The sequence below is a fragment of the Neolamprologus brichardi genome, chromosome 15 (genome assembly GCF_056152115.1).
Source record: "Neolamprologus brichardi isolate AB-2024 chromosome 15, ASM5615211v1, whole genome shotgun sequence".
NCBI classification, from domain to species: Eukaryota; Metazoa; Chordata; class Actinopteri; order Cichliformes; family Cichlidae; genus Neolamprologus; species Neolamprologus brichardi.
The window spans coordinates 10,183,999-10,196,326 of record NC_142118.1 but is presented as its reverse complement, the minus strand read 5'-3'; the positions used below and the strand labels follow the sequence as shown (position 1 = coordinate 10,196,326).

The 12,328-nt window shown below is 39.2% G+C and overlaps 1 protein-coding gene across 4 annotated transcripts in view; it reads left to right on the top strand.

The window, feature by feature from the left end:
• Positions 1-12,328, top strand: part of LOC102777664 (protein EFR3 homolog B) — a 30,302-nt gene that overhangs the window by 10,125 nt on the left and 7,849 nt on the right. For all 4 annotated transcript variants that reach the window (XM_006797087.3, XM_035910536.2, XM_006797086.3 and 1 more), the window contains 7 exons: positions 156-232; positions 3,169-3,296; positions 3,963-4,113; positions 7,301-7,422; positions 7,774-7,923; positions 10,672-10,806; positions 11,822-11,900. In XM_006797087.3, coding sequence (XP_006797150.1) covers positions 156-232; positions 3,169-3,296; positions 3,963-4,113; positions 7,301-7,422; positions 7,774-7,923; positions 10,672-10,806; positions 11,822-11,900 — 842 coding nt within the window. The remainder of the gene's footprint in view (positions 1-155; positions 233-3,168; positions 3,297-3,962; positions 4,114-7,300; positions 7,423-7,773; positions 7,924-10,671; positions 10,807-11,821; positions 11,901-12,328) is intronic.

The window sequence follows — 12,328 nt, the reverse complement described above, 5'->3', positions numbered from 1 at the left end:
ACTTTGGCTGACAGAGTGCAGACTAATACTACTACCAGAAAAAGAAAAAAGGAAAAAGACCTGATTTATTGTATTTCTATCAGTCATACTGCACAAGCCTAATTGAGCACTTCTCTCTTGTTTTTGTTTTTCCTCTCCATTTTCCCCTTCCTCAGGGGTTTGTGGCTGTTGCGGGGCACTCAGGCCTCGGTACAAGAGACTGGTAGACAACATCTTCCCAGAAGATCCAGAGGTGAGAAGTGACTCTTTCTGTTTTTTTTATTAATACCTCATGTTGTTCTCTTTCATGTTCAAAGTCAAATACCATTCTTCTACATAGTGTAGAGTTACATATAGAAATCACTCTTCGCTTTCGTATCTGTGGATAAAAAATAACTGGGGTCATTGTACGTTAAGGATAAAAATTGAGCTTTGCCAGGTTTAGCTGGTAGGATCCATCTGTGGTCGCTTTGCTTGCAAATATAAATAGTTATGACAATTTATATTTAGGAGGATTTATATTGAGCTACATAACTGCCTTCTTCAAAGCTCATCTTTCCTACCATTTTTCTGATTTACTGAGATCTGATCTAGATGACTCATAAAGGGAATTAATCTGGGCTGAGACGAAGAAGCTGATTTGCTCTTCATTACTGCCTCAATGCTGCTGCAGTAACCCACTTTACCTTTTAGATCTATGGTCTGCAGTATAGTGGCATAGTTATACTTAACTCTTTTTCCCCCCTCCTTTTTGTCTCTGTGCACCTGCTTATTGTGCTCCAAAATGAAACCTGCAGTGGCTGAGTCTGTAACTAATGGTGCTCCAGCAGATTAGGCATAATTAAGCCGTCCGATAATGTTGACTCGAAATTGTGTCACATCGTGTGAGCATGTGAATGTGTGTATATATGCATTTATTGAAATACTTGATGGTAACGAAGTTAAATATAGCAATGTATTCTTAGGTTTGTATGTATTTGTTTTCTTTTTTACTTGTCTTCGCTAAAAAATAAATTTGGAAAAGAATTGAGGTCCTATTTAATTTGTAAATGTGCAGTGGCTGGGTAGTGAAACTGGAAAATTCTGAAATGTAGCGACCAAAAAAAGGTACTAATTTCACTGGTGCTTTTTCTGTCTTGTCTTAAAAATTGTGTTGATGGTTTGGATGAGAAGCCATGTTTGTAGCTAAACTTAACAGTCAAACTGGTTATTGGTCATTAAACTAATTTCTAGAAGATGGTAGTTGGTAGCGCCTTCTTCGTACGCAGGTATGACAGCAGATGTGCTCTCTTAGATTGAATTTAGATATATAAAAACAATGACTGCATCCTGTTTTTGTGCATGCTGTGACATTACCACTTAGGCACTTACATTAAAAGGGGCATTGTTATTGTTCATCCTGCTAAAATGTGTCCCTTGGTTAGAGACACATCCCCAGCTAACTGTGAGTGAGTTGTTTTGAACATATTTTGATGTGCTATTTTTTTGTCTGTGAAAATGGCAAATTATATGCATAACTTATAACAATAAAAGGAACATTTATGTACAGGATGCTTGGATTGTATAAGTAGTTCCGCTGGTGCTCATGTCTTCATCACAAGATTTATCATTTTACAGAGAGTTACCCATTTTCATTTATACAGTGTCTATGAAAGTAACTTTTCTTTCTGTTAATACGGGTACAATATTGAGAAAAACGAAGTACACCTTCTTCCAGTTCTAAGGTTTTGTGTATCAAGACAATAAAATCATGTTGTCTTAAGTTTTGGAAATTTGCTAACAAAAAGCAAAGAAAGAAAGACACCAGCAATTACCTTGGAGAAGTAATGAGAATGAAGCCATTTGCCAACAGTTGGAACTTCATCATTCTACAGGGAGAAAGATTATTCGCAAGTGGAAAGCTTTCAGGGTGGTTTCCAAACTTCTCAGCAGTGGATATCCTATCATCTCAAAGTCAGACTGTCAGACCCCCCCTCCCGCAAACTCCCCCCGACATCTCAGACTCTAGCAAATTTAAATGTTAAAGTTCATGACAGTACAATTAGTAAAAGGTTGAACAAGTATGGCTTGTTTGGCAGGGTTACCAGGAAAACACTTGGTAACCCTCTCTAAAAAGGACATGACAGAACAGCTTATGTTTGCGGAACTGAATCTGAACAAACCATGAGACTTCTGGGACATGACCTTTGGACAGACAAGACCAAAATCAAGCACAAACACCTCATAACAACTATCAAGTGCAGTGGTGGAGGGGTGAAGATTTTGGCTTGTTTTGCAGCCAAAGGACCTTTGCAGCAGTCATTGAGTCAACCATGAACTATAGTATAGCAAGTATTCTAGAGTCGAATATGAGGCCATATGTCTGACAGCTAAAGCTTGAATAAAACTGGGTCGTTCATCAGGACAATACTCTCAAGCACAGCAGCAAATCTGCAGCAGAATGGAGGAAAAGGAAAAGAATCAAGGTGTTGCAGTAGCCCAGTATAAGTTCAAAGCTCAACCTGATTGAAATGTTTTGATAGGACCATAACAGATCTGCACTTTTATAATGACAAGTGGGCCAAAATGCTTCCATAACGTTGTCAGAGACTAAAAACAGTTGTGACTTTTAAAAGCTACAGAAACATGGAGTGTACTCTTTTTTTCTTTTTCTTTTTTGTAACACACCGCTCGTGTCTCGTCTTGTCCAGATGTGTAAAACCTTCAAATTTTATTTCATTCACTTCTTTCTTTTTCTTTTTCTTTTTCCTTTCTTTTTTTTTTTTTTGGTCTTGTCCGAATGTAAGTGAGATCTCAGAGGACTGTTGGTGTTTTTAGCTCTCTCTTCCCCCAGACCAAACTGAAGAGCAGTAAAGTAGGTCAAGGGGAAAAGTAGGAGTTAAAACCTGATGATCTAGTTATACTCGTTGATTTGGGTTTTTTAGAAATGAATAGATTTATATTTGTCACTAAACACACACAGTTGCATTACAGAAATATTTCTGGAACAACAATTTTATAAATTATTATCCCCATTGACATAAAAAAAGCTGTAAAAGTAAACCGAGCCAAAGCCTGTTAGTGAACATTAACCCATGTATATATATCCCATCTGACAACTTTTTTTTTTTTTTAAATTCTGGGTTAACTGATCCTTTGGATTATTGCAAAGTGTCCCACTTTTGCCGTCTCCCTCTGTCACCCACCTAGGATGGTCTGGTCAAGGCCAACATGGAAAAGCTGACATTCTACGCCTTGTCAGCTCCAGAGAAGCTGGACCGTATCGGAGCCTACCTGTCTGAGAGACTGTCAAGGGATGTGGCTCGGCATAGATACGGGTGAGCTTCAACTGTAGTCTCTTAAACATTTGCTGTTTGTGCATCTTTTGTGTTTATTCTTTGCCACATATCAGTTTATTTAAATCTAGCACAACTGAAGCTGTAACATAAAAATTCTGGGAAGATTTTGAGGTGACTTGGCTGTTGGTAATAGGAAAGGTGGTGCTTATAATATCCTTTCATCAAAGAGATTTGTTCTGATCTCTGCACAAGATCTGAGCTTATCAACGTGCTTAAGACTGTGCTGTAAAAATCCTTCTTTGTATTCTGTGTGCGTGTTCTTGACCCTGTTTCCTCGTTCCATTCGAAACTCACTGTCACTATGTTTGCAATATAACCAACAAGACATGTAGGAAAATGGGTCTGTTTTTAATAAAAAGAACACTATTGGTTTGGGTTATGCGTTGTGATGTGTTTGCTCAGTCTGCACTTACTTTATATTCCAGTGAAGTTGTTTTTCTCTGAGCACCCTGCAATGATTCTCACAAATGCAAACAGCCTGTACAGATTATATTTACACTTGGCAGAGTCCAGCTGAATATGCTCAGTATGCCTGTCTACAGAGTTTGTCTGGGAAAGCTTATCTTATTTTGATTTCTTGCAGGCACAGACTACATTTATCTGCAGGGTTAAATTGACTCTCTATTCTCTCTTTTGCCATTCCAGGTATGTGTGCATAGCCATGGAAGCCCTGGACCAGCTGCTGATGGCATGTCACTGCCAAAGCATCAACCTGTTTGTGGAGAGCTTTCTGAAGATGGTGCGCAAGCTTCTGGAGTCAGACAAACCCAGCCTGCAGATCCTAGGAACCAACTCAGTGAGTTTCCAGGATTTCACTATTGCATTATATCAGTTTGATGACTCCCATTGTTGATAATGAACCACCAAAAACAAACAAACAATCAAAAAAAAGAAGACTGGTAGCTGCATTTCTCTGTCAATTTTGCTTTGTGGAAAAATAGGTTTGCATACTTGTCTTATATCTACAACAGAATTAAGTGCCTGTAGTATAAAATAGTAAAAGTATGGAAAACAAATCAAGGGGTGCAATGTTGCTGGATGTTACTCCTTGCATTCAGATTATATTATTGGATTTTAAACATAGACACTTCTTTAGTTGATTTACAATTTAATAATCAAGAAAACTTGCCCAGCTATAATGTGTTCTATCTTTTTAGACACAAGATGGGCTGTTTTAGTGATATAAATTTACAGAAATGCTCTCACACCCAAGCTGTTGGCTGTTAATGTGTCTTAGTTTCTAAGCTTTCCTGCTGCAGCAAATACTGCCCATTTGAGTGGATTTAGAGGTATTATCTGAAATTGACAGGGTGCATTTACTTTCCTGACGTGATGGTAAAAGGCAAAAGATGTTAGCCTTGAGAGAATACTGTGTTGAGAAAGATCAGAGCTCAGGGACGGAGTGGTAGGCAGAGAGAAGTGATGAGTATCTTCTGATGTGGGAAGCAGCTATCAGCACTGTCTGCTGGGTCAGGAGAGGACACGTAAAGGAAATCAGATTAGCTTTAGACTATACGGCCGCTGCTCTGCAGTCATCTGTGCAGGCTGATGAGACATGCTAGCTTCTTGCTGTCATTCTGTCTTGCACACATTTATAAACCCAAAACACAAATACAAAGCCTGATACATTCAGCAAGTAGAAGAAATTTATATACACACACAAAATAAAATGATATAATGTGTGTGTGTGTGTGTGTGTGTATGTAGAGCACATGCCTATGGGACAAAATCAGGCCCTTCTTAAAATTTAATCTGGCTGTCAGGTTGTAGTTGTGACCTGCATAGCCCTGTGCACATGACAAACTAAACAGACCTCCTCTGCACCCGCAAGTTAAAAAGCTGCATATGATAGAATGTAATAAAATGGAAAATTGAATCTAAAGACAGTTTCAAGTGAGGCCAGAGACTGAGTAGCTTAATTCTTTACTGAGTTTAAAAAGGCCCGTGTATTAATTTACTGTGAGACAATTTCTGTTACCAAATAATATAATTTGCAATGTTATTTGATGTTTGAATTCACACATCAGCAAAGACATGAAGACACAGAACAGAGGCTTCAAAAAGTCACTGAACTGAAAAGTGCTTTGAATCTCCTCCATGATATGTTTTGAGTACAATCTCAAAGTGATGAGGCTTGAAAGGGAAGTCTAAACTGTATGGTGCAGGTAAACTGTGCAATCAAAGATCTTTTCTTTGTTATTTTAATTAAACTTCCTATCCACCTGTCAAGCTGTGGTGTTCAGACCTGTGAACTAGGCTAGGTAAGACTTCCTGACATATGTGCAAAAACAAAATTAAAGTTTTATTGCATCAGGATGTATTTTCTTGTATTAAATGTGCTCAGTGTTGCCAGTAGATGTCAAATTCAGGCTTGTGAAACAGGTTGTTGTTAGTTGGCTGTATGGTACCGTTCTTATAGAGCCATAAAGCTGCGTGCACACTCATCACACAAGGCTTTGTGACTAAAGGCTGGTCAATTGTGGACATTCCTGGTTCTGGTTGCCGAGGTAACTATAATTTATTTACTACGAGGTCATATGTCATTGGTAGCTGCTTCAGTCACTCCTCTGGGAATAAAAATGTTTATCTCTGTGCCCCCTTCTTTTCACACACACACACACACACACACACACACACACATCTCCAGAGGTTGTTTTGCCTGTAGTTGCTTAAAGTCGCCAAATGCCCTTGGCTTTCTGTGACGCCTCCAGTGTGGACATTGCTTGAGATCTTCAGTTATTCATTCAAGACTATATTTCAGTACATAAATGACGCTATACCTCTGCATGGTATACTAAGCACGAGGGCCCCGAGCATGTAAAAGTTCCTGCCCTAGTTCTGTGTGAATCACACAGAAGTGACACCATGTGTACAAACTGTAAACTACATTGAATTGACATAAATTACACAAATATTAAGACCAGCCAAAACCATGAGCAGCTGCCATACAGCTTCTGACTGTCTTTGTGTGCACAGTGTAGCTCATCAGAAGCAGGTCAGAGTCAGAGAGAAATAAATTAAAAGGAAGATTAAAGAGGTTATTACAACAGGACTCAAACTTGGCCAGATATTGTTGCACTCTGTTTCTCTGACTAAAACCTTCACTAAACTTTGTACTCCTGAGAAATCTCTAACACAGCCCTGAGCACCAGACCTATTGATTGTGTCAGCCTGGTTTTATTTCTTTGGAATCTGTGATTGAGATGAGGGAGGTTTTCTCTGTTTTCTATTGCCTCTGGTTTTGGACACTATGCTGTATCAACTATGCTGAAACTCTTCTATAACTAACTGAAAGCAATAAGAAGAGTTTCAGCATAGTTGATACATTAATACCTGGAAGCTGCCCATCATTACTGCCAGTAACACTGGGCAGCTTCCAGGAATCAACTGTGGCAGTAAATTGCTGCAGCAGCTGAGCGGCTTCACAGGAACTGTTATCGGCTCGCTTCATTTAATTTGAAGCGAGGATACTTCAAGGATACTTCATTAAATTTCAAAAACCACTCCATGCACTCATTCTCTACACAGGAAATGATTCAGCAAGGACGTCATTAGATGCTAATTTTCTTTGTGGGCGCTACACTTCTGTGTTACTTTGCATGGCGTAATTATGATTTTCTGTATTGACTTTTTATGGTGTAATTCTTGATTCACATAGTATCATGATGTGGCTTGATTCTAAAGAAATTCACTTCATAATCTATTAATTGGAGAGTCGTGTGAAGCTAAATGTCAGCCTGTTTACTTGGTGACATTTTCTTGCCCAGTGGGAAAGCCTCCCTCTGTGTTTTCCACTTTTAATCCTGTGTTAAGAGAGCTCTAGTTTGGCTTTAATTTAGCAGATATGCACCACTCAGATCTCAGGTTATTGGGCTTGGGCTTTTTAAGGAATGGGCGTATTATTGTAAATCTTGAAGTGTCTCTGTATGCGATTAAAACTGGATGTCTTTTCCCCCCCCTGTCTTACCTTCTTCTGTTGTTAGTTTGTAAAATTTGCCAACATAGAAGAAGATACGCCATCGTACCACCGCAGTTATGACTTTTTCGTGTCCCGCTTCAGTGAGATGTGCCATTCAGGCTATGAGGACCCAGACATCCGCACCAAGTACGTAACAGAGACGCTCGACTGCAGTAGAGATGGAGTTGTTAAATAAGTGCTATTCTTAGTCTACATGGGTAGTGTTTATTTTTAGTTTTTATTCCTTTTTTGGACATTTTCTTTTGTACACTTAAAAAAAATAAAATAAATCTTAAGTCTTTCTATTGCTGAAAATAGACTGTAAAATCGTTTGACAAATCAAATATAGCTTTGACATGGAAAAAACAAGAATAAAAAACAGAGCAATTCAAACAACAAAGCTAGGTGCAAATATAATTTCCTAAATATGGTTACCTATTTATAGACCGAGTAACCAGTCAGATGATTTCTGTGTGCGTGTGTGATTGTTGCTGTAAGGATCCGCATGGCAGGTATCAAGGGTCTGCAGGGTGTGGTGAGAAAGACAGTCAATGATGAACTGCAGGCCAATATCTGGGACCCTCAGCACATGGACAAGATTGTCCCCTCTCTGCTTTTCAACCTGCAGAGTGGAGAGCGTACCGAGAGGTGAGTGCAAACAATAAAATGCAAATGTGGATTACATATGCAGTAGAGTAGATGTGCTCCATTAGCTTTTCAGTGTAACAAACATTAACCATTAACCTCCTAGTACCTGGCGTCCACATATGTGGACATCACATTTTGGGTTATTTAGACCAAAATACTCAATTTTGCTCTACAAGGGCCTGATATCCACTTACGACGACATTATACTGCTACTGTTCTATCGAAATTTTAAACGAATATGTGGCTCTCATTTTTCTTAGAAACAAAAATTAGGTAAAAAAAAAATCTGGTAATTCTTTGTTTTTACATTCATCAGGACCCAATCAGCCCAAATATCAAAGAGAAATTAAAAATGCATGCTGTGGTATAATAACTACAGATGAGGCTTTTCATAGTGCTTAACTGGACATGTGGACTTCAGTGTAAGCGTTTCATAAAAATCATCTGGTCTATATCACTTCTGAAAATTGAGTATATGCAACCTCAGATGAACAATAATATATGACATATTACAGTGTGCTATTGTTTATTTAATACAAATTAAGCCAAAAAGCAGAAGCATTGTGTGAAAAGCACCCTTATTGCTTTCATAACAGTTAAGAGGGTAAGTAGCAACTAGCTCCTGCTAATAAATTTGATTAATTGCTCATCGGTGAATTTGAGAACCTCTATGAAGGCAGTGGTTTTGGCAGTCTGCAGGACTGAAGCGTTTGGCAGTGATCTTAGATAAGTAATTGCTGCCACTTATCAATAAGGCCATATCCAATCAATTTGAAGTCCATCCTTCCACAGTGAGAAAGATTATTCACAAGTGGAAAACATTGAGGACAGTGGCAAATCGTCCCAGCAGTGGACCTCCCACCAATTTATTCAGCCAAGCTCAGAAAATCTGCAAAAAAACCTAAAGCTTAAATGTTGAAGTTCATGACAGTGCAAGGGTTACCAGGAGAAAGTCTTTTCTGTCTAAGTTGCTCACAAAGGAGCTTAAACACACCATTTAACGTGTGGAGAGAAATTTGTTGAGTTAACAGCAGCTAGTGTTGACCTGCCTGCCTTGGATAACACAATCCAGATACACGATAGCCAACTGGTGTTGTTTGTCTCACATTAGGCCATATTTGTCCTGGCTGTCTAGCCAGCCATCACCCATGTCATTCATCATCACTGTCATCACCGACAGCTCTGTTTCCCCCTTTGGACATCTGGTAACCCACCAGAGCAGCCAAGAACAAGGAAACAAAGACACGTGATTCAGATTCCAAAGAGAAAAGGAGTGAATGTGAAAGGAGGAAAAAGCATGCACAGAAATGTTGCAATGGGTGAAGAATTAGAGCTCACAAACACAGAGGTAGAGGATGCCAGCAGCAGTCTGGAGTTTCTCTCTGTTGGCTGTATTACACATACTCAAATTCACTTTGACGTCAATGCCGAGATCTGAAAGTTAGGAAAGCAAAGAGGGAGGGCAGCAAAAAGAACATTGGGAGATCTGGTGAAGGATAGATAATGGAAATTAGAGTGATAGAAATGGGAGAGTTATTCAAAGACGGAGACAGACAGATTTATTGCAACAGGGAGTCACATTTCATTCTCAGCTTCTCTCTGCTCTGTGTGTTATCCCCCTGCTGTGCATCCTCATTTCCTCTCACACTGGGTCTAGCTTGTCATTACCCACAGCAATCAGTACAGAGCCTAATTACCTTACAGATGGTGCATTTTCAAATCACGTAAAGATCAGCTTTAGTCAACCTTCTGACAGCTGGGACTTAGTTTGGAAAGTTTATTGATGCAGATGACAGAAGCTCTCTGGACTTTGTTTTGTGTTTAAACTTCAAGAACACATGAGGATTGTTTTTAATGTATGTAGTTGCCTAAAAAAAGAAGCTTGTTGTTCATCTGAGGTATTTTTCACATAGACTCATAAACAGCACATCTGAGATCAGGTAGCTATAGCTAAGTTCGCTTTTTCAAATACTGGTGATGCAAATTTGTCCTCACAGCAGATGTTTACTTGAGAGAGATTGCGTGGGATGAAACAACCTTTTTCTGCCACGATGCTTTGTAACCACTGAACAAATAAAGAAACTTTAAACAGCATGATATTATTATTTTTTCTGCGGCTGACAGAAAATATCACTGAAATAACTCACTGACATCAGCTGTGTGCAGCATCAGTGTGTTTTACTTTATTCAATTTTTTTTAATTTTTGCGTATTTTAGTTTTGAATACAAAAGATGGGGCAGCAACTCACATTTGCTCCACGGAAACAGCAGGCAAGATGAAAGAGTTAGGCTTTTAATAAATAATGTTATCATTGGTGGACTACCCGAGGCTAGTCAAGACCAAGATGGAGCTATGGCGGATGTTTTTAACTATGCATGAGAATGAAAAAGGGCTGGACACGAGAGCGAGAGACCACACGATTGACATGAAACGTTTGCTTGTACAAATTTGGACACAGACACGCAGTACGTAAATGCGTACAAACTGCAGTCAAACTGCAGACAAACTGCAGAGGGTAAAGTCAGCTCAGAAGCACAGCTGCAGAGATTCAGCCGTACAGACTGTGTTTGTGTAAGAAATAGAGCATTTGTTGAAATGTTATTATATTAAGTTAATTTCAGTGCCTTGCCTGTTCTCTGTTCTCTCTCTCTCTGTCTGCACCCTCCCAATTTGCCTTCCTCTGCCTCTCTCTGCTCGTCTCCTCCCTGCTTTTTTTCTGCTTCCTTACCCTCATCGCTCCCTGCCAGCCGCTCTCCCTCTCCGCTGCAGGCATCAGAGAAGGAGAAGGAAAGCCCGGTGGAGCTGACGGAGCGCTGCTTCAGGGAGCTGCTTGGACGAGCCGCCTATGGCAACATCAAGAATGCCGTCACGCCCGTGCTGATGTGAGACAACCAAACAGTCATATTCATAAGAAATAGCCTCTGTTTGTGATGTGTTCCTGCATGCGGTTGTGTGGTTTGGTTTTTTGTTTTTGTTTTTTAAACATAGTGAGTAAACTTGAAGACAATGCTACATGTCAGGGTTCTGTTGGCGCATCTTAATCTTTACACTAATGGGCGCGTGGGGCTGTGACAAGGTCGATGCAAGGTTATGGAGTTGTTCTTGAATCGATGTGACTGCATGATTTGCAGATGGGACATTTAAATTCTATATTACTGCATTTATTTTTGATCTTATTTAAGTTTTTCTTTTTTGTTCTACCAATACATTTCTGATTTTCTGAATTTATCCAACTTGGTTGTTCCTCCTGAAATTAAGTATTTTATCTGTCTTAGCCTTTTCCTGTCCCCACAATTGCCCGTGTGCGGGGGCTGTGCAGGGGTGTTTTGGAAGTTGTGGCTGACTTTTTATTTGGCAGGTACATAAGTTAATAGATTGAATATAACAGTATGAATATTTCAGGCCTTTGCAAATAGAGGTAAATGTTGACTACATTATGGGTTTTAAAAATGCCCAGTTTTAGGTACTTTGTGGTGCCTCAATGCCTTTTTCTTCATTTCTGTTCCCATGTCCTACACACATTTCCCTTGCACAGTTATATTTTACATTTATATTGTTAAGCAAATCCGTTTTGAGTTATCTGTCAGTTTTAGTCTCAGCAGTCGTGTGCTCAGCTTAATTGCACATTTTCCACGTTCTATCAATGTCAGATTGAGAGAATGTTTTTAAGTATTTAATTACTTACTGTAAAGTGAACCGTATGTCATAGTAAGTATTTATCTGTGCACTACTAACTCCTTTTTTCAGTTTTACATTCATTCTTAAACCCAGACATGATGTATGCTGTCTGGACTAAATGCGGTCTTTATGCCTTACTGCTCTCCATCATCCCTACTGCTGTGTTATTACATCCTGTGTATCCAACCTGTTTCTCTTCCTCTGTTCATAACCCCACAGGCACTTAGATAACCACTCTCTATGGGAGGGAAAGACCTTTGCAGTGCGTTGCTTCAAGATCATAATGTACTCCATTCAGGTGAGTGATACACTGCCATGATATCCTTCACAGCCTTACCCTCGCCTCTTTTCTCTGTCTCACACTCTGATGACTTCATTACTAGGTTGAAATGGAATCTGGAAACATTTTGTATGAATTTTTGACCACCATGTTTTTTTTATCTTTGCAAGTGGTTATTGCACATTTTAGTGGTGCAAAGAAGAAATGTGCTTCAATATTCATGAAGTTCTCACTGATTTCAATTTTTGCTTCAGCCTATTTGCTCACAGCTGTGGTTCATTTTGGGCCTGAATGAAAAATGCAAGAGGAGTAATGCACTTTATCACCAATATCCAGTTTTTAGTTTGCCATTTAATTAAGCGTATTACTTCAATACAACAGTTTTCTGTCACTTTCTCTCTCAATCTTTTTTCTTTTCTGTATTTTTCTTTTTTTCAAGACAGGTC